General features: G+C 29.8%; 1 protein-coding gene and 1 long non-coding RNA gene across 2 annotated transcripts in view; both read left to right on the forward strand.

Annotated features, from left to right (window-relative positions):
• Positions 1-21,551, forward strand: part of LOC146997648 (prefoldin subunit 1-like) — a 34,916-nt gene extending 13,365 nt beyond the window's left edge. The window contains exons 3-4 of the mRNA XM_085815358.1: positions 10,401-10,485; positions 21,133-21,551. Of these exons, the coding sequence (XP_085671484.1) occupies positions 10,401-10,485; positions 21,133-21,219 (172 nt within the window). The 3' untranslated portion in view covers positions 21,220-21,551. The remainder of the gene's footprint in view (positions 1-10,400; positions 10,486-21,132) is intronic.
• Positions 618-7,137, forward strand: LOC146997649 (uncharacterized). The gene is made up of 4 exons (XR_015040744.1): positions 618-973; positions 2,026-2,135; positions 4,247-4,289; positions 6,412-7,137. It is a non-coding gene; the product is annotated as an uncharacterized LOC146997649 (long non-coding RNA).
• Positions 21,552-25,452: the final 3,901 nt, after the last annotated feature.

Raw genomic sequence — 25,452 nt, forward strand, 5'->3', positions numbered from 1 at the left:
TCTTTTATGAAAATCCTATTACCCATTTAACTGGAATAAGCTGTATATTAAATTTGTGTACTTACTGAGTTTGGTACAATACTCTCCTTATTTTATTTAGCAAATGTGGGCAATTAAATTGGAATAAGACTAGCAAATCTTTCATGTCGGGGAATAGAATAATAAATAGAGCAGAAGATGCTTGAAAATGTTTAACTTCTTGAACAATAGTTTAATGTAGACCAAAGGATCATTAATTATAATCAAAGATATACTAATATTTTTATTTAATAATAATAATAATAATAACTCTATGGATATTGCAAGCTGAATCCTGATATTTTGCATACATTTCAGTTCCTTTAATCTTTGTAATAAAAATCACATGAGGCTAACATTTTTTTAATTTTGTTTAATGTACGGGAAAAATGATATAGCGATTTTAATAATTTTTATATGAGGAAAAAATAAATAAATAATGTAAATAAATAATTATAGTATATTTTATATTTTTCCTGAAACAGTTAAAGACATTCTTAATATGGAGATCTACAGAATAAGTACAAGGTTCCAGTTAAATGAACTCAAAATTTACATAGTTAATTTTACGGTAACTTATAAAAATTAACCGGATTTACGATTATACACTGAGCATGCGCATACATAGACATTTCTATTTTTCGTAGAAAAATTTAATTATTACCTTAATACAGAGATGCTGTGAATATAAATTTATATAATGCAAAAGTAAGTTTATTTCATTTGCTAATTTAGAGGCTTTCTTAATATGTTTAATTATAAAGAAAAAAAAGTGTTGCAACTCTTGTTCACTGACCAATGGCAAAGCAGACACTTTCTACTTCCGGTTGTGGCGGGATGTTTGTGAAGTCAGCAATGGCGGTCGAAAAGAGTGGTAAAGTCGCAAAGAATACTGTTTGTTCGTGGATTGGCGTTTGTGACTGAATCCATCGAAGTTACTAATTATTTGAAGAAAGTAAGTGAATATTTTATATTTTCAGTGTTTAATACTCGTTCTTTCTTCACCTATATAAAATTTTATAAATAACGTCTGTGTAGGAAATGTGATTTTCCATGTGTTGTTCTTTTGTGTACGTGCCTAATGATTCATTTTCAGGATTTGGTACTGTTAAATTTTGCACTAGTCTGTTTCTTACTGTTTGTGTCACTACTTTTTGTATGTGTCTCACCTTTTTATAGTTATATTATTTTTACTCAAACGTTTTAATATTTATCTTAAAGCATACTGTAATTAAGCAGGAAATAGCTTTTAATGGAAAAAGAAAGGCAATATTAACATGACTAATTGTTCAGAAATCTGTTATGGAAATGTTATCCACCTTATGCCAAAAAATAAAGCATGTAACTTTCATTTATTTATGAAATTCAAAATTTTTTATTTGCTTAGTGTTTTCCCTAAAAATAATTTAATTTCTTATTTTTGAATTTAGTTTTATAAATTTGCTTTAATATATAATCTTTAACTCAAAGATATTGTGCTATTAAAAAAGGAAATTTTATGCCATAGAAACACAGGTACTTTGTTCCAAATCTGTGTTCATTTTTTTTTTTTTTTTATATATATATACTGAATTTTTATGCACTTGTAATTACTGAAATGTATCCTTTCATGAATAATAAACAAGTCCTTTTATGAATGCATTTCTTTTTTGTTGTTTTAAAAGATCTGCCATAGTTAAAGAAAGAAAATAAAGTAAGAATGCTTTACTTTCAGTTTTGAATAAATTTATTACTATTTACTGCAGCTTCAAGTTTCTCTAAACATAATTTTCGAAGTCAAAACTTGATAGTTATGTTGATTATTAGACTTGCATGAAAAAATTAGTATTTGATCTAAAATACCTTAAATTATTTGAATTATATTTTACTAAATCATGTATTTTGATATAACTAGATAGTTAAAAAAAATTTAAATTGTAAATGTGCAGAAATGCTTATATAAAACCAAGAAATTGTTTATATTTTTGTTGCTTTTTCCCTTCTAAATTAATTATATATATATTACAGTCTGGGGAGTCAGCACCCTGCTGAATTGTAATAAACGAGACGTCCAATCTACTAGACCATCAAAGATGCAGATTTGGATTTTCTATTTCATAGTTATTTAAATCATAATGGTATGTTTGTTTAAATTAGTACTGTTTATGAATGTGATAAAAATAAATTCTGATAAGCTAAGAAATGATTTATTTTCTATTAATTATGAACTGTAAATAATGTAACCAATTTTCTTCATAGTATTTACTAAAAAAAATTTTTTTAAAAGGGAGGTAGTCTTATTTATACAATTCTTGCAGAGATACCAAGAAATAAAACATTTCAGGAATTTTCACTCAGTATATCTTGATGTGTAAAATCGTGTTGTTCAATGCCATATTACTTTTTCACAGGAAAGTAATTTTATTGATCTAACATCTGCATAAATCAAACTTTAAGAATGATTACAGTTTCTAAGCTAACTTAAAATTTTCAGATTTAGAAAATGTTTAATTTAGCATTAGTTTTCCATGGAATAGAAAAGGTTTTCAAAATGTTCAGTTGTTAGAGGGAAATAATATAAATGAGATTGTCCTGATACAGTTTCAGCTGGAAATGAAACTGAATTTTCGGATAGTGAAGATTTCATTTAAGAATTTTAATAAAACTGATTAATGTAAATCCTCTGCATTTAAAAATTCTAATAAAACTGATTAATGTAAATCCTCTGCATTTAAGAATTCTAATAAAACTGATTAATGTAAATCCTATGATTCATGTAGGTATTCTTCTGTTATCAGGACCAGATTCAGAAATGTGTGTTTATATGCATGCATTTTTAAATGTAGGTGCTCGTATGTGCATGTGTATATTCTTTATGTATGTATGTGTATACTTTACACATATATGTGCATACATGCATATACACATGCTTACATATCTACAGTGGAACCCCGAGATACGAGTTTAATTCGTTCCAGCATTCAACTGGTATAGCGAATTTCTCGTATCTAGAAACAAGCTTCCCCATTGAAAATAATGGAAATTCAGTTAACTCATTCCACACCCCAAAAAATATCAACATTTTAAAATCAAGTCAATTTTTCCTAATAAATAACACTGGTAAATAATATAACAATAGTTTAACTTTGTTACCAACATTTTAACTCCTTCTCATTAATCCACACCAACAACAGCTTCTCAACATCTAGGAGTACTTTTATGGTGCTTGGAAGAAACGATAATTCCTTTGCCTACATCAGGTTTCTTAATTTCTTCCTGCTTCTTCAGAATAGTATAGATTTTCGATGTTGAAAGGCCGCAAGTCTTCGCCAATTCCGTCACCATGCTTATGTTTATCTATGATTTCTTTCTTGATATCGACGGCCATGGCCTCCTTATTTTTCTTTGCAGCACTATCTGAGGCAACAATCTTCTTGCGAGGCATCTTGAAATAATTATTTTCACGTTAAATGTCAAAACAATTAACAAAGTGCACAAACACGTATATAAAAGAACACTGAGTGATCTGTCGAGGGGATTCCCTGAGTTGAGCCGGATAGGGAAATGGTGCCACCTGTACCAACAGCCTGGCTCATTGCTCGTTACTCGAATTAATGCTCCTATTTTGCTCATACTTTCCTCGTATCTCGAGGTTTCATTGTACATTTCTGAATCCCGTCCTAATAACAGAGGAGTACCTTTGCCAGTATTGCAACAGAGCTAGAATGAATTATTGTGTTAAATATGTGAAAAATGCATGCTTAAAGTACTGTTATTTTCTAAAAATATTCTGTATGTCTATTTTTTACAAGAAGAAAAAATAGCTAAAAGCTGTTAATTTACTCGTATTTATTAGTCCAAAGGGGCTTTGTCCCTAAAGAACTATTGTTTTTGTTTTGCATTGGTTCACTATAAATATCTGTTTCACTTTTCAAACTGTTCCTACCAAATGTTAGAGTCCCTAGTGTGGGATTAATACTCTCTATCTTAGTGCCCTCTATAACCTATGTTAGGGTTAACCTGTATAACCTATAAGGATTGTCAGTTTAGGCGAAATATCTAGGTAGTCATCATAATACGTACCTCATTTTTTATTATTTTTAAATTAAATTGAAAGTAATAAACTAGTTTTCAAGAATGGAGTTAAACTAGATTTGCATTCAACTCTGGTTTATTGTGTTAATGATGTTTTGCTGTAACAAATATGAATTTTTTGTTTAAGTATAATAATTTAAAATGTTTTTTCTAGAGAATGAAGTACTGCCACTAAGGTAAAGGTGCTAACTTGCAAGGTAATTTTCTATTCTACATTAACTCAATCTTTATGTCCTGTTACAGATATATTGGCAGAAATAATGAAAACCTGACATTCAAAAAGAAAAATAATAACGTTGAATGTAGTATATTAGATGGTTAACTGCGGTTTGGCAGCTCATTAATAATCTTACACATATTGAGTACGAAGAACTTTGACAATTACCGGTATTTTCAATAGTATAAAATTAGGCAAGAAAGCAGCTTTAGCTTAGCACCGATTTTAAATACAACTCTCTTACCAATATTGGTTTGACGAAGGTAAAATATAATTGAATTTAATAAGTTAGAAACTGTCTGTCTTTCCATGAGTTAAAAAATAATTTCAAATAAAATTTCTTTTTTCAGTTTTTCATGTTATTTGTTTAATGTTATTGTAATTTGATTTATCATATTTAGTCACATATTCCATCCCTCTTCGCACTATAGTATATAATTCAAAGGACTTATCAGTTTCAGCAATATTTTTTTACCAGTATACAATTTTACCATAACTCTGTTTCTAAATCATATCCTGAAAAATTAAGGAGTAAAGTATACAAAGAAGGAAAATATGCAAGTAAATAATGGCATTTAGTGTGGTTTATGTGTCTAATATTTGTACTAGATTGTAAAAGTTATAAAATTCTGTTAGCTTTTTTAAATTATTCTTTTTTAAATTGAGATGCTTCTTTGCACCCAAATGGTTAAAGCCCTAGTGTGACTTTGGTACTTTGATCTAACTTCTATTCCTAATAAATAATCCATCTGCATACAGTTTACTCAATTTCTGCCATGTGTAAGATAAACAATATTAGCTTTTTTTAAATATATCTTTTACAACTATTCCATCAGGTAGATTTCTTTCATATTTTGCCTTAATTGAGTCATCCTGCTAATTAAGAATTTATTAAAGTTAATATGTTAAGTTTTTGTGTGTATAATTCATTTTAAGTATGTGCAAGCAAATGCATACATTAACAGTTACGTAGAATTATGTTTTGGGTATCAAATTCAAAAATTTTGGGGCTGTTTTTAGAAGATTTATTAATGATTTATACTATATTAATATTGGTAAAAAAATTCTGTGGCTTTTATATGAGAATATATATTTTAAAATAGCTGCATGATATGGTAGAGGTAAAAAGCTTCATGTGGATCATAAATTAATATTATGTGGGAATTTTTCATTTATTTAATAAAGAAAATATTCAAGCCACAATTAAAATTTTTTCACTGGATTATTTGCATACAAAGTTTGCAGCAAATATTTCCTGCAACAGAAGTGACAATTTTTATTTTGCCAAGACAGGAAATTTAGTTAGTGTAAGCAGTAACTCTATTTTGAGATGTTAAACAGGAAGGCAAATTTTTGAGTTTAAATTGATTTTTGAAGGAAGACTTCATTTAGTCTTGCTATCATTCTACGTGGCTCTTAACTTTTTTATGGTATTTATAATTTTATTGTTATTCAGCTTTCTGTTTGCTTAGAATGCACATGAATGTAGACTTGAAATATTTTATATTGCAAACTGAGATGCCATTGTTATCATAATTAAAGATTTTTGCTCTGATTTTGGAGGAATTTACTGATAATACTTTTGATTGCGTATTGGTTTCTGGTTTATTGAAATGTGTAAAATAGCCTGTTAATGCATATACGTATGTTAATGACATGTATATGTTTATGAAGTATTCTGTTATATGTATATAGTGTTGTGATTAGTTTTCTGCTTACTCTTTATTTAAGAAAAAGTTATCTGTAAGAAAGCGAATATTCTTTACTATATGTAGGAGTAAAATTGAAAAGGCTAATGCAATATAATTAATACAAAATTAAGTTTTTTCTCATGTACTTAAATACTAAAGACTTTCTCAACCTTGCAGTTCTAAACAAATCTTAAGTATTTTTTACTTGAAATTATAGGCATTGTGTAAGGTATATAATTGAAGCTTACTGTGTGATAGTATGAAATTAAATTTTTAATTACTGAAATGTAAATTTTTAAATATGAAATACTCAGTGCATTTTATATTCATCTTTTAATACTTCAACTTTATTTAAAAACTGAAAACATCTGAAGTGTGAAATTATTACAAATTTTTCTTTTTCTTGTTTAGGAGCTGTTCTCAAAACATTGGGTGACAGAGAATTCACTTTTACAAAAATCGAGCAGGATATTAAAGACAGCAAACTATAGAACAAATATGGCGAAGCTACATGAAGTCTATGTGGAATTTTATTGTTGAAAAAAATATGCTCTTCAGATTTAATGTTAGTTTTTATTGTTTAACAGTAATTGCAGTTTTCGAATACCTGTAAAATAAACCTAATTCTTAAATTAATTTCATGTGTATTTCTTTTGCAAGTATTACAGTTCATAATACTTCAAACAACTTGAAATTTTATACTTGTTAATTTATGTGGGATATGTTCATAATAATTTTATAATTTAAATAACTCATTGTCATCATATGAGCATAATCTAAAATGCACAGCATTTGACAACAAATTAATAAAAAATTAGCCAACTTCTAATTGCTTTCTTTTGTCCAGTTGCCTCTTTTTAAATCATTTAATACCATAAAGCTATTTGATGAAAAAAAATAATTGGTATGTGCACATCAACATGTACATTTATAATGATGTTATAGAAAAAGTCACATGAGATAAATATTTAAAAACTTAAATATTCCTAAACAATTTAACTTTTTAAAATTTTATTTGGTATATAAGGTAAAATAAAGAACATATTTAGGTAATTTTGAATTTGCATAATTTTATGAACTTATTTATGAAATTAACAGTTACATTGTAAAAGGGAACTTTTTAAAAATACCTCAATAAAGCATTTCTTTTGTAGAGGTGAACTTTTAGTACTGATCTAATATATTTATAAGATTTTAAACTGAGAAAGACAACAATAATAGATTACAATACATTGCAAGATTGACTGATAAATGTAAAATTTTTACATATAATAATTATGTGTGTAATTAAAACAGAAGTTACTCGATTAACTTGCATGCAAATTAATATTTTCTTTAACATGTTTGGGATAAACTGAATTTTAATAAATAAATATGTATATATTTGTGTATTATCTGAAGATATGAATGAAATATTTGTGACATTAAACATTCATCTTCAAGGAAAATAAAGTCAACTTAATAAACTATTGGAAAAGGTAAGTTTTCTACAATTTCCTGGTCTATATTTAACAATTTTAAAATTTAGCACACTCATTCAAATAATCTAAACGTATGATGTTTTCTTTTTTGCTATGTTCGTTTACTGAATTTGTTAATTAACTATATTGTACTTTAGAAATTAACGTAGATATTCCCTGTATTTTGCGGTACAAAAACTTATATATTTGATAATAATTGGCCTAAATCTTCCCTATGTTTTCTTTGCATATACGAATGACTTTGGTAAAAATTAGTATCGATGTCTTCTCCTCTTTACTGTGTATAAGTGCACATTTTTGGTAAAAAATTTGCATAAATCTCCAATTACCTATTTACTGCATTTTTCATAAAATGTGCTTATTTTAATTTCTTATTTTTTATATAAATCTATGCAAAAATGTTCTGCATATTATGATTAAAAGATAAAATTAATATCAAATTTTTACATATCCACCTTTTAGGTATGTACAGCAATATGGAATATATATAACTGGAAAATTTAAATGCAAAAAAATTAATTTCTATTCAAAAGTTACATAACACTAAAAGGCTGAAAATCACTTTTAATATTTCATTTCAAAGTGACTACAAAATATGCAATAAATTTTGTAAACCTGAGTTCTATGTTTTAAATCAATTAATGCTATCGTTCATTTACATGGCATAAGAAAATGTCCTTCAGAAAAGCAAATAATTTATTTAAAGTGTTATTTAGTAAACAACTGTTTGCTATGGTTTTTTAGTAAATTTAAATTTATGAAATGAATTTAGTAAACAAAAATGCAAATGAACGATGGCATTAATTGATTTAAAACACATAATTGATGTTTACTAAATTTATTGCATATTTTGTAGTCACTTTGAAATGAAGCCTTTAAGTGTTACGTAATTTTTTAATAGAAATTTATTTTTTTTTTGCATTTACTAGTGCATTTAAATTTTCCAGTTATATATATTCCATATTGCTGTACATAACTAAAAGGCAGATATGTAAGAATTTGATATAAAAATTATTTTACCTTTTAATCATAGCATACAGAAAGTTTTTGCATAGATTTATATAAAAAATATGAGATTAAAATAAGTACATTTTATGAAAAATGCAGTGAAAGGTAAAGATTTATGCAAATTTTTTACCAAAAAATGTGCATTTATACACAGTAAAGTGGAGAATACATCGGATTAAATTTTTACCAGTCATTCGCATATGCAAAGAAAACATAGGGAAGATTTAGGTCAATTACTATCAAGTATATACGTTTTTGTACCGTAAAATACGGGGAATATCTACCCTAATTTTTACCTAATATATACGTTTATATACAGTAGAAAATCGGGGAAATTTACGTAAATTTTTACTAAATATATACGCATACGTGAAGCAAAAATTTGAGATTTACGTATATGCGATAAATATACGTAAACTTTTACTAAAAGTATACGTAAATCCCTGAAATTTACGTATATTGTACGTAAAAGTTGCGAATGAATAGTAGTCTCTCGCGTAAATATACCTAAATTTTACGTAAAAGTTACGTATAGTATAACGTAAAATATACGTAAATATTTAGTAATTGCCACTGGACACTTTTTATGATATTTTTACGTTCAACTTGAATGTTTTTTATATGAAAGGCCATTCGTAAATTGCACGTATTTTTCTCGTGCAATTTACGAATGCATGCTGCCTGGGTATTGTATTATATGTGCACAGCATCGAGGTTTGCCAATTTCACCTCGTGCAAAGATTTCCGATGTTAGAATCACTGTTGCTGTAAAATTTCAACAGCTTTTCTTTATTTTTCCGTATATCATACACAAACGTGTCGCAATTCCATACCATTCTGCTATAAATCGAGGAATAGCAGCCCAGGCAGCATGCATTCGTAAATTGCACGAGAAAAATACATGCAATTTACGAATGGCCTTTCGTATAAAAAACGTTCAAGTTGAACGTAAAAATATCATAAAAAGTGTCCAGTGGCAATTACTATTTATTTACGTATATTTTATGTTATACTATATGTAAATGTTATGTAAAATTTAGATATATTTACGCGAGAGACTGCTGTTCATTCGCAACTTTTACGTATAATATACGTAAATTTCAGGGATTTACATATATTTTTAGTAAAAATTTATGTATATTTATCGCATATACGTAAATCTCAATTTTTTGCTTCACGTATGCGTATATATTTAGTAAAAATTTACGTAAATTTCCCCGATTTTATTACTGTATATAAACGTATATATTAGGTAAAAATTAAGGTACATATTCCCCGTATTTTACGGTACAAAAACGTATATATTTGATAGAAATTAACGTATATATTTCCCGTATTTTACGGTACAAAAAGGTATATATTTGATAGTAATTGACCTAAATCTTCCCTATGTTTTCTTTGCATGTGCGAATGACTAGTAAAAATTTAATCCGATATTTTCTCCACTTTACTGTGTATAAATGCACATTTTTTGGTAAAAAATTTGCATAAATCTCCAGTTACCTTTTCACTGCATTTTTCGTAAAATGTACTTATTTTAATCTCATATTTTTTATATAAATCTATGCAAAAACTTTCTGCATGCTATGATTAAAAGGTAAAATGTCATTTTTATATCAAATTCTTACATATCTGCCTTTTAGTTATGTACAGCAATATGGAATATATATAACTGGAAAATTTAACTAGTAAATGCAAAAAAATAAATTTCTATTCAAAAATTACATTACACTTAAAGGCTGAAAATCACTTTTAATATTTCATTTCAGAGCGACTACAAAATATGCAATAAATTTCGTAAACATCAATTCTATGTTTTAAATCAATTAATGCTATCATTCATTTACATTTTTGTTTACTAAATTCATTTCATAAATTCTTTTTTTTTTTTTTTTTTTATTTTTCTCCTAGGTTTGTACATGCAAATTTTGATGATATCAATGAAATGCTTTCTAAGAAAATTCAGACATCTCAGGATAAAATAAAACAATTAGAGGTATTTATTTCTAATATTTATGCATATTTACATCGCCAATATTTCAGTTATGCCTTTTTGTGTTTAGTGCTTTAGTCATAGGTGAAAGTTTTGTATGTCTAATTTAAGAATATACACTACTCGACATTGAAAATGCAACACCAAGAAGGAGTGGTCAGAAAGTGATGAAATTTAGAAAAAAGACAGACAGCAAGCCTTAATAAGTGATCTTTATTTCAAAATGATAGTCAGGATACAGAGCGAGAATGGCGTCGGCTCAGTAGGGTGTAGGACCACCGCGGACAGCGATGCACAAAGAAACACGTCTAGGCATAGAGTCAGTAAGAGTGTGCATGGTGTCCTGAGGGATGGCTCTCCATTCCCTTTCAACCATTTGCCACAGTTCATCTTCTGAACGAGGCAGGGGCAGAGTCTGCAAACGGCGTCCAATCACATCCCACACGTTTGATTGGTGACAGGTCAGGAGAGTACGGTGGCCAGGGAAGCATCTGTATACTTTGCAGAGCATGTTTGCAGATGCGAGCACTGTGTGGTTGGCCGTTATCCTGCTGAAAATTACATTAGGCAGCTCCTGAAGGTAGTGGATTGCCACCGGCCACAGTACATTATCCAAGTATCAAGTATCGTTGGGCCGTCATAGTGCCCTGAATACGAAATAGAGGTGACCTAAAATCGTAGGCAATAGCACCCCCAAACCATTTTGCCACGTTGTTGCGTGGTAGAGCATTCCACAGTTAATGCAGGATTAGATCTGTCTCCACGTTGACGCCACACATATGCGGCGACTGTCACTGGATAAACAAAAGCATGACTCATCTGAGAACACGACGTTTCGCCATTCTGTCATTTACATCGCTCCAGTCCGGCACCATTCTAAATGTTGGTGTCAATGGCAGTCTTCTTAACAGACGCCGTGAGTGCAGGTCATGTTTAACCAATCGATGGGAAATGGTTCTGGTCGACACAGGAACATCCAGGGTATCTTGGCACATGCTGCAGATTTGCTGGACCGCCACAGCTTTGTCGGCGGATGCAGCGATCCACGCGTTCTGACATCTCTCTGGCTGCACCTGCACCCCTCCTTCTTCCCACATTTCCTTGTTCCAACCATGTTCGCCATAGCCGATGCTCCATGCTCGCATCCATGTGGGTATCAGCTGCGATTTGACATAAGGACCAGCCCGCCCTTCTCAGTCCAATCACCATACCCCTTGTAAAATTTTCTATCTGCTGGAAGTGCCTTCGTTGACGGCGGCCTGGCATTCTCTCCTATTACACGTATCCTCAGGGACAAAAACCAACTTTCTTCAATAATTCGTCTGGCAGAAATAATGACACGAATGTTGCCCATTCTGCACGTCCCTTCCCTTATATCTTACTTCATGTGTGTTGGAGAGCTGCACATTTCGGACTATTCGCATAACTCAGTGACATGTGTCTACTCTAAAATTTGCTTAAATTTCTGACCACTCCTTCTTGGTTTTGCATTTCCAATGTCGAGCAGTGTATGTATTTTTCCCCATGCTTAGTGCAGTAATTGCACAAGTTTAATTTCACTTCCTATAAACAAAATTAATGTAATAATATAAAACTTCAAAGCGTTTTAGAGAGACATACTTAATACACAAACAGAAAGAAAATTGTGCGATCAATGTAATTATAGTCTTTTAAACTTTCAAAATGATACCATTATACTATCTGATACTTTAACCCGGTGGTTCCCAATCTGTTTTCCATGTACACTTCCTGAGGACTCCTCAGCTGCACCATGAAAATAAAAATACCAATAAGTAGTGTGTTGATGCTAAAAGACTTTTTTTTTTAACTCGCCAACCACATGCCTGAATCCCTAGCTGTGACTATAACGGAGATTTTTGGGATGTGCTCACACGCACTTAATGCTCTGTTGTAACTGGAGTCAGTCGGACTTTTCCTCCAATTGCAGTTATCATCTATGTCAATTTAATATATAGTCATTATGTTGTAATTAAAGGTTTTTTGTTATTTAAAATCAATCTATTTTTTCATGTAGGTAATTCATTATGCAAAAAATAAAGCATCTGCATATATTTATTATTTCATTCAGCTTAGTACAATGTGACAATACAATCAAAATCAGAAATTTAGAAATAATGTTTTAAATGCAGAAATTCATTAGGTTGAATTTTATGTCTGTTCTAATAGGCAGGGTCGGATTTACATATAAGCTACACAAGCTATAGCTTAGGGCCCCACTTTCTTGGGGCCCTCCCAAAAATTAAAATATAGTATAAATAGTATTAAAGTATATTATAACAGACTTATAAAGGGCCCCATATCTCAAATAGTTTAGGGCTTTATCAAGTCTAAATCTGGCTCTGCTAATAGGCCATGGTTGGCTTATCCTTTAATAAGCTTCTTGTTCATTGTCATTCCTTTTGGCATCCATTCAAATGAAACTTAGCCCCATATAAATTCCATCTGCATATGCCAGTCAATTTAGAGTCACTTCACTGTGAATGTTCATAGCGATAATACTCTGATTTCTTAGCAATCCTTCGCAAGTTTTTTGTACATTTCATGTCTTATCGAGTTACAGTACAACTCGAATTATCTGAACTCCAACTATCCGAATCACTTTCAGAATTTCAGAAAAAAATTAAGATGGAAACATAGTGTTGGACAATCAATGATTTCAGACATTAAAAGAAGCAAACACACACATTTAAATTTCGTGTCACTGCTTGAAAATGACGATGGAAGTTCTTCAAGAAAATCAATGAAGGCAGCAACAAACCAAAATTTAGAAGGTGTCATTTTCAAGTGGTTTTTTTCAGTAGTGTTCTATGGGAAACCCAATCTCGGGTCTTGATTTTTTGTGAAAAAGCTAAGATCTTAGTTCAGAAGCTTGGTTATTCGTCCTATAAAGCAAGTAACAGCTGGCTGAGAAATTTTTAAGTGCAAGTACAGTATCTGTCAAACAACTTACTTTGACCGAGATATTCAGCAAGCAATGACTTTCTGCACTTGTAAGTACTGTACACTATATAACATGTACGTAAAAGTGTTGCTTTTTCATTTGAAATAATTAAAACCTATTTTTTATAAAAAAAATTTTCTCTCCTATTTTCAACATACTGTACATGCAGTAGTTAATTAAAGTGTACACAGACCCTTTCTTCGGGAAAAAATCCAATTATCCAAATGGGATCCTGTTTCAATTGATTCAGATAATTGGAATTCTATTGTAGTTTACATTAATAAAGGGGATAGTAAAAATAATAGTGTATAAAATAATGATCTCTGAAAAGCAAACTCTCTCTATATATGTGCAAAGAATATAAGAATCCATGGTCCCTCTTACTACACACACACACTGAAGTAAGGTGACTGTCTTGTATGAATTAAATAAATATATGAGTGTTGGAGGGAAATGCCAAAGTTTTTGATGCAGACATCAAACTTCTTCTTTTAAGAGGAAACATGGGTATTGATTGGAGGGCTTGGAAAAGGAAATTAATGATTGTGTCCCTCATATAAAGATCTTAAAAAGAAACTGACTTCAAGAATCAAATACAGAAAATTACTGAGGTGCATCTTGAAGCTTGACAGACTCATTTGAATTTTATTTTCCTATAGCTGAAAGAAAGGTACTTAAACGACGGAATGGGTACGGAGTATGTTCCACATGAACAAACAAACAAAAAAAAAAAAAAAAAAAACTCTTCAGCTTATGCTCTACAAAGTATGAAGTTCTTATAAATTTGGCATTTCACAGTGAACTAAAAATCACATTTCAAAACTAAAATTCATTGCAATTTAGGCTGCATACAATGTGAATTAAAATACTTATCTGAGGGAAAAAAAAGTAATGCTGCTGTCATTCTCAAATAAATAACTCCATAAAGCAGGATTCTGTGCTTGTATAAGTACTATAACTGTGTACAAAATCTGCATTTATGCTGAACAGGGCATTTTCTTATAATTATTAACAGTTGAACCTAAAATAAGAAAACTGTACACAAAAATGTAACCACAGATGTCTCATTAAACATTTTCATGTTATGATTCAATTTAGGTCTGCTCTGCAAAACAGTTGCATAATAGTAAAATTAAATTGTAAATGTTTATATGTAAATAGTAAATGTTGTATAGGCATAATGAAATTTTCAAATAACAAATAATGAAAGAATGTGTATTTTAATTGAATTACTTGTAATGATTAACTTGCAAGAATTGAATTAATTGTGGTCACTTAAACAATGCTCTTAAAATCATGTAAAATATGTACTGTAATGCAAACTGATGTGATTTATTGAATATTTGAAAAACCTCTATGCAAAGCTAACTTTTGATGATATCAGGTGGAGAATAAATGAGCTATTATATTATGATAAATTTTAAAATTCCATTTTATTTTGTTAACATTGCATGACTGTTTAAAAATCCCCTTATTATCTATACCTTTTACCAAATCCCTGTTATATTATTCTTAGACCTCATTAATTTATAAGACATGGGATAGATCTAAAGGGCTGCACTAGAAGAAGTAATTCTAAAAACGGGCCCCGCATATGAAAAAGTTTGAGAATCACTGCCTTAGCCAAATATAATTGATGGATCTGATAATCCTCAAGTGCCTGTAATCCATGCTTTTTATTGGATGTAAGCAAAGAAAAATTGATTTTCAAAGAATTCAGCATTGGAAATTAAATGAACATATTTTCTACATATATGAGGTAAACTTTTCAGCAAAAGTATACTATGACATGTTTTGACTGAAAAGTAAATTATTTCATTATTGAAGTTATTAGTTCAAAGGGGCAATTTGCCTTGAAAGACTATTAATTTCATTTTGGCTTTTTGCGTCGAAAACTTTAAAAAGCTGTATCACTTTTCAAATCGTTGCCACCATATATTATCGTTCTGTCTTGCATTTAAAGAAATTAAATAATGAAGAATCTGCATAAATGTAGGTATGTTTCTTGCATTGTGATAAAACAACGGTACCTAGAACCATCAAAATTTGAATATAGTAATCTACTATAGAATATGGGCATGTAGAAGCCCTAATTTGAAATTTGTTTTATTATCGATTTCAGATTTTGTAACACTAATGAATTTTTGATTAAAAAACTAAACGATTTCAAAGTGAGCAATGGCAACACTGTACAAAAAAAAATTTTATCTTCAGCGCGCGAGACTCTGTATCGGAAATTCTAAAGATATGCTAATTTTAAAATTAATTTGTAATATTGTTGTTGAACTGAATTATATAGTTTGAGTACGTAGAACATTATATTTAATAAGTAAAGGTAACACATAAAACGTTAAAAAAAGCCTTTGGATGTAATTTAAAATCCAAATCCTTTCAGATTTTTTATTTTTTTAAACTTTTTTATGCATGCACCAATCTTTTTTATTCTGATTTGCCGTAAGCATAGGTAAAAAATTTTTGTAAATTTTTCACTTTAGTTGTATGCCTCCTTTTGAATATATGTTTCATCTTTTTTTCATTAATTTTGAATTTATGTGCTTAACCTGAATAAAGGATTTAGGTATTTCTTTGTTATTATGATCCATGTTTTATAAAAGACACCAAGATTATTAATGAATCACATCAAACTATCTTCAAATGGCCAGCAGTCCTAATGACAGTCACATATAGCTTGCTTGTAATGATCATTCTTGAGTAAACTAGGTGTTATCATATTTTCTTTTATAAGTATATGTGTGTGTGTGTTAACAAATCATGATCACTCATAATTATCTTGTCATGAGAAAGACCCCTGAAAATACCAGATGTTTATAAATTTCCATTTTTGAAAATATTATTTCAGATGTTTGATTTGATGAGAAGTGAGGAAGATAACTTTCTTTCAAGAAAGATGAGATTTAACATCACATTTGAATATACAAAAATGGCCATTAAGTAAAACTACATATCAGTAAAACTATTTGGAGGCAGAATGAGAAAAGTTGTAATTGAAGAAAACTTTTCCACAACAAATCGGCGAACCAAATAAATGAATAGATGGCCTTGAAAATCTGTTCCTAAGATGAAGAAAAAAAGCCTGCATATGACAAAAATCTTGGGAATTTCTTTTTTGCTCAAATTACAAATATACTAATGGCAGTAATTGTCAACGGTATACAAGAAGGATTGGCAATTTATTCAGACTGTTGGCAAGCAAATAAAATAGAGGAATTAGAAAAAGCATTTTAGAGACATTTTATTGTGAAACATATATTTCATTTTGTAATATATGTTATAATATTTTGTAATAAAAATCAACAAGGCATAGTTCATCATCATAAATGCTTAACTTGTGGAGTTCATGTGCTATGTATGCAAGGCGAAAGTCCTTAGGATGAGAAAATGCTTCTGACGCCATATTAAAAGCACCTGTGGAAATGTGGCAGTCACAAAATATATCTGAGAAGTAAGCATGAGCTTGGTGATAATCTAGCCACCAACTTGGCATTTAAAAAATTGAGGCCATAATAATAAGGCAGAAACCAAATTAATTTATCCACATCCTCTTAGATGCTGAGCTCCAATTTGAATGTACCCTGTTTATATTCTTCACAAAGAGCAAGCTTATTTATACAGTGAAAAGTCGTTAATTCGGACACCCATAATCCGGAATGATCTATAATCCGCACCTCAAAGCTAAAAACTTTCTGTGCATGCGCCACGTTGACACATGCGCGTAGGACCTTTACGACTGCGCATATGCGTGTGCGCAAGTGCAGAAAACGTTTTCGCGTGCGCATATGCGCGTTTAATGTAAAACGGACAGTATAAGCTAAAATTATCTAATTATTTATTTCAGTTAATGTTGATGATTGCGTTGTTCCTTAATCGTCGAACTGGATCCGTCTTATTACTTTTTTCAGACTGTAAGAGCAATTTTATAAAAGTAAACTTGAACTTTCGATTATGTCAAATAGAATTTTCAATGCTGAAGCTCCCAAAGGATCTACAAAACGAAAGTATGTTTCGATGTCCATCAAACAAAAAGTGGAATTGCTCCAAAAAATGGATAAAGACATGAAGAAGGTGACAGAGAGGTTAGTGAAAACGAAAAAAATTCGATTGACAAGTTAGTCGGTATTCTCGACACAGCAATTACGGGACTTGAACAGCGGAACTTTGTAACTGAACAAGAAATTATGTCTGTTTATAGAATTAAAGAGAAAGTATTATCACATAAAACGAAGCAACTTAAACAACTTACATTGAAAGAAATGTTTAATAAAGTAAACAAATAAATATTAACCTCTTTTTTTTTTTGTAAATTTTGATATCCTTTAGATCATAATTGTTCTTTATTTCATAAATTGTGGTTTCATATTTTTAATTTTAGAATTTCTGCATGCCATCTTATGAGATTTAAACTGATGATCTATAATTCAGAAAAATCGATAATCCGGAATCGCCGAAGTCCCGACGAGTCCGGATTAACGACTTTTGACTGTATCACCTATGACTGGGAATACACAATTAAAAATGGCAACTAAAGTTTTTTTTTGGGGGGAGGGGGTCATCAAAAATGAAAAATGCTTGAGAAAAGTGAGCTAGAAATTATTTATTTCATAGCCCACTTTTTCTTTAGTGTTTTATTCTTTAATTCCAAATTTCAACTAGTGCTTTGTGTTAAGTATTAGCAAAAAATTTGTGCACATCTGTCTGTCACATTATCTCCTCCGGAACAGTGGGGAGTTAAGCTTGTAGAGAGATACCACTGGATTCCAAAAATTCATCGGAAGCCATTTCAACCATTCCCATCTTCATACAACTTTAATTAGCCAAGATATTAATTACAAATGCTAAGTTTGCCCTCATTTTTCTGAGTGGCAACAGTGTAGCATGCTGGAGATAAAAACCTTTATTTTGAAAAACGTTGCCACTGCTAGCTTTCAAATCATATAGTTTCTTAATAAAAAAGTTCTAAGTTTTATGAAATATAGAATAAAAATAACATTGCCAGACATTAAATATATTATTCCTGATTCCAAAAGACCGTGGGAAGCCATTTCGACCATTCCTATTTAATATTAATTAAAACTCTGAAAATGTTAATTTGCACACTCATTTTTCCGAGTGGCAGCAGTCTTGCGCAGAGATAAAAATCTTTTTTATTTCAAAAAGTGTTGCCACTGCTTGCTTTCAGATCAAAAATTTGTAAGTTTTACAAAATATGAAATAAAAATAACATTGCCAAACATTAAGCATTATTATTATATAAGGTCATATTCTGACGTTCAAGAAAACACAACTGCATGTGAACTCACTGTATAGCGAAAAGCTGTTCGATATTGCCTGCATTTTAAATAAATAGCTGCTGTTGACAACTTTTTCCTTTCAGGTTAGTATAATCGACACGGTTTTTGGAACTGGGTCTGGCAACATTGCGATTAGGTATAAAGACTATGTTGCTGGGTGCATATATAGCAGTTTTAATTTTTAATTCAGGGTATCTTGAATTAATTCCTGTGTTTGAACATTTAGGCAAATCAATTGAACAAGAAATGATTAAAAATTACTTTGGAATTGATAACGAAAGAATAAAGAACCCCAAACGTCATTCGTCGCTCATTTCGAAAATAGCCAGAAAAAAATTTAAATCAAATAGGAAATCAAAATTACTTAAGTATAAAGATATGGAGGGTGTGATGTACAATTGTGGAGAATTTTAAGCGTGTAAATGCAACAGAACAGTTTTTCTGTTATTGTGAAATCTTTAAATACGTTTTCTGGAAAACTAATTTTTCTAGTGTTTTTACATACAAGAAATGTAATTATTCAAAATGTTCTAAAGGTATCTCTATTAAATTTCACTAAAGTGTTTTCTATATTATATACTAGGTTTTAAGCTACAATCTAAGCTATATTTATTAATTTGATTGTTTTATAAATATTTCTATATAAAACGATAAGAAATATTTTACAAAAAATTGTGTTTTTTCATGTAATTACACATATTTTAGTAAATTTTAGAAATATCATAAACATTTTAGTTCATAACACAGATGAGTGTTGTAGTAGTATACAGTTTAAATAAAATTGAAATATATGCTGTCGGAAAAAATATACGACATTTAACGTAAGTGTTAAATTCTCCTAAAAATGAGCATAAAATTGCATATCTTTCAAAAATTTATGAAAATATTCCTAAAAATTTACCTATTTTCATGATTTGATATCATATTTTAACTAAATAAATATGTATTTCATCAGAATTCTATGTTTTTAAAAAAAAAGTGCTCCGAATGTAGGCAGATACCTTAGGAAGCTAAAAGATAATTAGTTCCTATGTATGTATCAATTATGTGGTTGGTTCATTTAGTTGGGAGTGATGGCATATGAATTGGAGGGTTACTTTTTTCTTAGAGAATGATGAATTATGCATTTCTGAATAAATATCTTTATCAGTGCTGCAGTTCAGTAATTTTTAAAAATGTCTTTCCCGTTTATTTTAGATGAAACTTGCAATTCTTCTTTCCCTCTGCTTATGAAAGAAAATAATTTCTTCTAAAAATATGTTACCAAATACCATGTGCTGCTTTCAGTTTTTCTGTGCTTATCCAAATAAGATTTTCTTTTTAAAATTTGCGAGCAATGATCTTCTTTTGCAGGAATCTGTGATTTAAAGCAGATAAATAAATTTAAACAGAAATAATGAATTGGTGTGAAAGATTCTGCATTCCTGATAGATAAATCCTAAGAGATATGTGAAAGTATTTTTCAGAAACAAAGATTCCATCATCTCTTAGGCCTCTTTTAAATGTTATCAAGAATATCCCAGTTGAAACAAGTGAAGTGAATAAGGGTTCTTGCTAAAAAAATATAATAATCATTACAAAGAAAGCTTTTTTGCATTTAAACACTCTTAACAAACTTATATTTATAAAACTAGTACATCCTTCTATGACCTTATTCAAGTAAATGAAAACGTATGGTTTATGAAAGGAGGATGTCTGATGACCAAATGAAGAATTATTAATATATATTAAGGAAAATAACCTCATGCGACTCTGGAAGTTGTGAAGTATGTAATATGAGAGGTAATGCATGTTCTTGGTAAAATAATTTGTCCATTGACTACATTTATTTTTCCAAATATAAATTATAAACTTTTTTCCAAATCAAACTTGAGTATAGCACAAAACATTTTTGAGGAGGAAGACAATGAGTATGCTCATCTATTAAATTATCTTAACATTTTATTTTTAATCCTCTCCCATTCTAATGTTTATATCATCTTAGTCATGTTTTCTACCATCAATGTTCATTCATTTGAGCTGATCAGTAGTATGTTCCTTTTATTAAAAGTACTAGCAATTTAAGAAATAGATGTATTTTTTTAAAGTATTATTTGGTCTTTTCTGCAAGGCTTTCATGGTATTATTTTTCATCTGGTGAATATGATTAGTATGTTGATCATTGAATAAACATTGGTGACTTGCATATCTTAAAACAATGTTCTGGTAATTTGCATAGCCTAAATATTTCTCAGTTTCTCTTGATTTGCATGATTCCACTGATCTTCATTTATGTTTAAGCTTCATTGCTGAGAAATGTTACAATACTATTAGAAAGTTATAATCTTTATAAATGAGCTTTCTTCAATTTTGTATTTTAAAATTTTTTTTCATTTGCAGGCTAATAAAGTATTCTTGGAAAGCAGTATGAAGGATAGTGAAGAAAATCTTCGTGAACTGATTGCAAGTAAACAAAGGGACCGTTAATTTCTGCTGAAACTTTAGGAGTTAAACTGTTTCGTAACAATATAAATTTTTGGTATTTATAATTCAGCCTTTCAAAAGTGCATTTTTGTTTCATAAATTAAGCCTTTATAATCCTAGCTTACTAAACTTATAGTTCACTCACTAGCTTACTCAATCATATTAAATCTTAAGTGTAATGAGCTTTTTTTTAAAAAAATCCCCAATTCTAAATTGAACTTGGATTGCTTTAGAAAAGCATATCTTAAATTGTATATGATTATAGAAAGCTGTTGCTGTTTAAAATGTGCTTTTATTTCTCTTGACTATTGTAAATAAACTATTTTTAAACAAAATTGTGTTTTATTCCTTTAAAAGAAAATTCTCGGTACTTTTCTATTTTGGCGGAGCAAATTTCGCCAAGCAAACTTTATTGGCAACAACATACAGTATACACATAAAAAAATTTAACATCTGTTAGTTGTAAGAATTTTTTTATTATGAAGGCATAAACATTTTAATATCATTTAAAATTTTATAAAAAGGTAATAAATAAACACAATAAACTTGTAAAAAGACATTAATTTAAGAATTTACTATGCTTTCAAGGTCCAACATCTTGATTCGCCAGTTCATATCACGTGATCTCATCTCACACAAACTATGCTACAAAAATCTAATTCTCTCAATAATTATCTAAATTAATTTCAAGTTAAATCTTGATTTGGAATGCAAGAATTATTTCTATTTGTATGAATAGCTTACTCAGAAATTATCTAAAACCACTGTGTGTTACTTCGCTAGTGCATTCTCATCAGAATTGATGAATTTGCCTATTCTTTATTTTCTGGTGAGCAGTGTGATTGCATCCTAATTTACTTAATTGGCCTTAGAACATAAAATTGAACTGTCTGGTAAAAATTCTATCTAATTGTATGCAGTATTAAAAGAAACAATCAATCTGATAAGAAATGGCTGCAACTTCTTTTGAAAATGAGGCGTAAAAGGTTGCCAGCGAGGATATTCTGTTTGGCATCAGTTGTACCATTATTACCGACATTATCGCCTGCGCCGGCAAAACGGAAATGTACCAAATTCCCATATAATGATAAAATTGTATGGTGTTTTTATGTGTGTTCAAAACCATTCAATACTGAATTTCTTCTGAGTCTTTCTATCTTTGATATCATATATGTTTTCATATCATATGCATATATGTTTTCCTATAATATTTTTTTCACTATGCTACCAGCAAATTATCATTCATACTGCGTAGGGAATAATCAGCTATTAGATTTTTTGCTATTTGACATAGCATAAAATCTTTCAGCTATGTTTTAATTGAAACTCTACATTGCTTAGTTAACTGAGTCATTTAAATTCCTGTACTTTTCTATAACCTGTATCTTTGTTTATTTTTTATTAATACACTCCAATATCATATTAACTGTACCAAATTTAATAATGTCCTTGACTTATGCTTATATTCATTGGTCTGTCTAAAATAAGCTGAACCTAGCTCAAGTAATCTGCAATTTAGAAATGAATTTTCTTGATTTAATAACATTTAAAAGAAAAAATATATTTTAAAGCCCTACACTGCATGATTTTAAATTTGCTTTTTGCAAACTATTATTTATTACTTAAGGTATAAGCAAGATGAGAAGTTAGAACCTGTATAGTTAATCACATGATGGGATGTTTTCTTATATGACTAATTATATGTAAATTCTGGTTCATAGTAGATTTAATTCAATCCAATAAGTTTAAATGAAATACAAGAAAAAATGCATATAATTTAATATTCTGTACAAGGAAGTCATGGTGTGCGCATCAGATTTTTTTTTTAAATGTGTTAGTGACTTTTGAGCCGTCTTATATTTATGGGTTGATATTGTCTAACTATGCAATAATATCCAGTTATGTTCTTTGTGAAAATGTTCTGTATCTTCCGTCTGTTTGAAAAGTGAAAAATATAAAATGTTATTCTGTAAAAACATTCACTGTTTGTAATTACATATATCATGAATTCAATGCATTTTTAGTTAAAATAATCAGACTAACATGTAAAAAAAGTAACTGCATATATTGTTTTTAATACCTTAGTTCATAAATCTTGAACAGGCAGATTCAATTTGAAAAATAAATTTCTTACATTATTTTACAACATTAGACGATGTTTAAAGTATCCAAAAATTTAGTAACATGTAACACCAAAAGGTTATTCAACATGAATTTTCCTGGAAACAATATTAATATGATTCATATTTCATATCTGTTCAAAAGATAATGCATCACTGGACTATAGAAAATACTTACGTAATAGGGGGCCGGAAAGTAATGTCATTTCTGCGCATGTCGACAGCAACATGCTAAGGGCAGAAGTGGAAGCAAATCCATGTCAAATCCATCCATCTTAATCAACCTTGGTCGACCATTCAAGAACATTTAAAGCAGAATGGGAAAATAAGCAAAGACGTTGTTTGAGTCCCAATAATCTGTCCGAAAAGAACAAAGCCAGCCGATCCATCACTTGCAATGTATTGCTTCAACGGCACCATACAGAACCGTTTTGATCATTTGATTAGTGGAGACAAAAAAATAATGACTATATGACAATCCAAAACTCAAAAGGCAGTTTTAATAGGGTTTACATCCCGAAAAGGCACTTCTGGGTGTTTGATGGAGTATTCCCGGAATTGTTAATTTTGAATTGCTAAAAACCTGGAAAAACTGTTAGAACAATTGGATCTAGTGAACCAATCTTTAATCGAAAAATATCAATTGTCAATAGAAAAGGCGTCATTCTGCAATGCAAGACGAACACTGGAAAAAATTAATGAATTGGGGTGGGAGGTACTGCCATACTCGGCCAATATCGCAACACTAGATTTCTATTTATCATTTTCTCAGTGGCAAAAAATTTGAAAATTTGGATGATGTCCAAAATGTCCTCTTGAGATATTTTACTCAAAAACCAATTGATTTTTATCGGTCTGAGATTGAAAACTTGCACATTAGATGGCAAAAGGTTGTTGATAACGAGGGTGATTATATTATTGATTAAAAATAAAAACTTGTTAAAAATGTATTCGTTTGAATTTAATGTAAGAAAGTGACATTACTTTCCGGTCCCTCTATTATTTAGTTTTTGAATCCAAGTTTTTGAGAATGATTCCTAAATTTGTGATTAATACTCAAGGTATTTCTAAAGTTCTAGGAAGTGAATTTGAGTTCATAAGAACTTACAGGCTATGCTATTGGCCAGTCTTCGTATGTTTATGAAGCTACTTCGTGCAATATTGTTTAATACAGTTCAGTTATTTGACTGATACAGGTGCACTTTTTAGTGTTCCTTTGTGCTTGATGAAAGCTGCAAACAGCGATCTTTTTTGCGGGGGGGGACTTCAGAAACTAACATCTAGAAAGACCATTTTGTTTACATATTTGAAAAAAACTATCCCATAAATAGACTTATTTAGGAGACATCAAAAAATTTCTGAGGACTGCTTAAGAAACTGGCTTTTCATTGGAATAAGTATATTCAATTAAGTATGGATTCTGTGGGAAAACTGCATTGTAATATTGATGAAAATTAATGAAAGAGAAAAGGAATTGTGCCTATATTCCTAGAACTTTAGAAGCATTCCTTGTAAATCCAGTTGAGCATTCTCAGTGTCCTAAATTTCTAAAACTTAGAATTCTACAAAAGAAATGCTGTGTTAGGATTTGGCTAATAGCCGTATCTTCTAACCAAACATGCAGAAAATTACTGTTTTTGATAGTTTTCTAAGATCTAACTTAAAATTTAAATTAATACTTTATTGTATAAACATAAAATCAACAACCGAAATTGATTAAACTACTTTATAGCTTTACTTACTAAATAATAACAAAGTAGTATTGAAGATATACTGCTTGAAATGTAGTGACAGAAGTAGACTTGTTTGAGTTAAATATCTAAGTTATGTATAGAAATTTGGTGTCATGCTTAGTATTTTTAGCTTCCAGTCTAAAATAATGTAATTTTAAACTGTATCCTAATCAAGGCTAACTTTTTATCAGTTAGCAATGGCTGTTATCTGAGTCAAAACATGCTAGCTCATAGGCCTAAATTATAAGCAAAAATTTTATCCAGACGAATGATTCTAAATCATTTGTCCACCCCATAAGGAAAGGCCCAGATGTTTTCTCACTTAAGAAATATTTTCATTATTATAACACTATTCATATAAAGCACATTCATCACATAAAACA

The sequence above is a fragment of the Stegodyphus dumicola genome, chromosome 4 (genome assembly GCF_044657685.1).
Source record: "Stegodyphus dumicola isolate Sdum_Otavi_A_Nest chromosome 4, ASM4465768v1".
Taxonomy (NCBI): Eukaryota; Metazoa; Arthropoda; class Arachnida; order Araneae; family Eresidae; genus Stegodyphus; species Stegodyphus dumicola.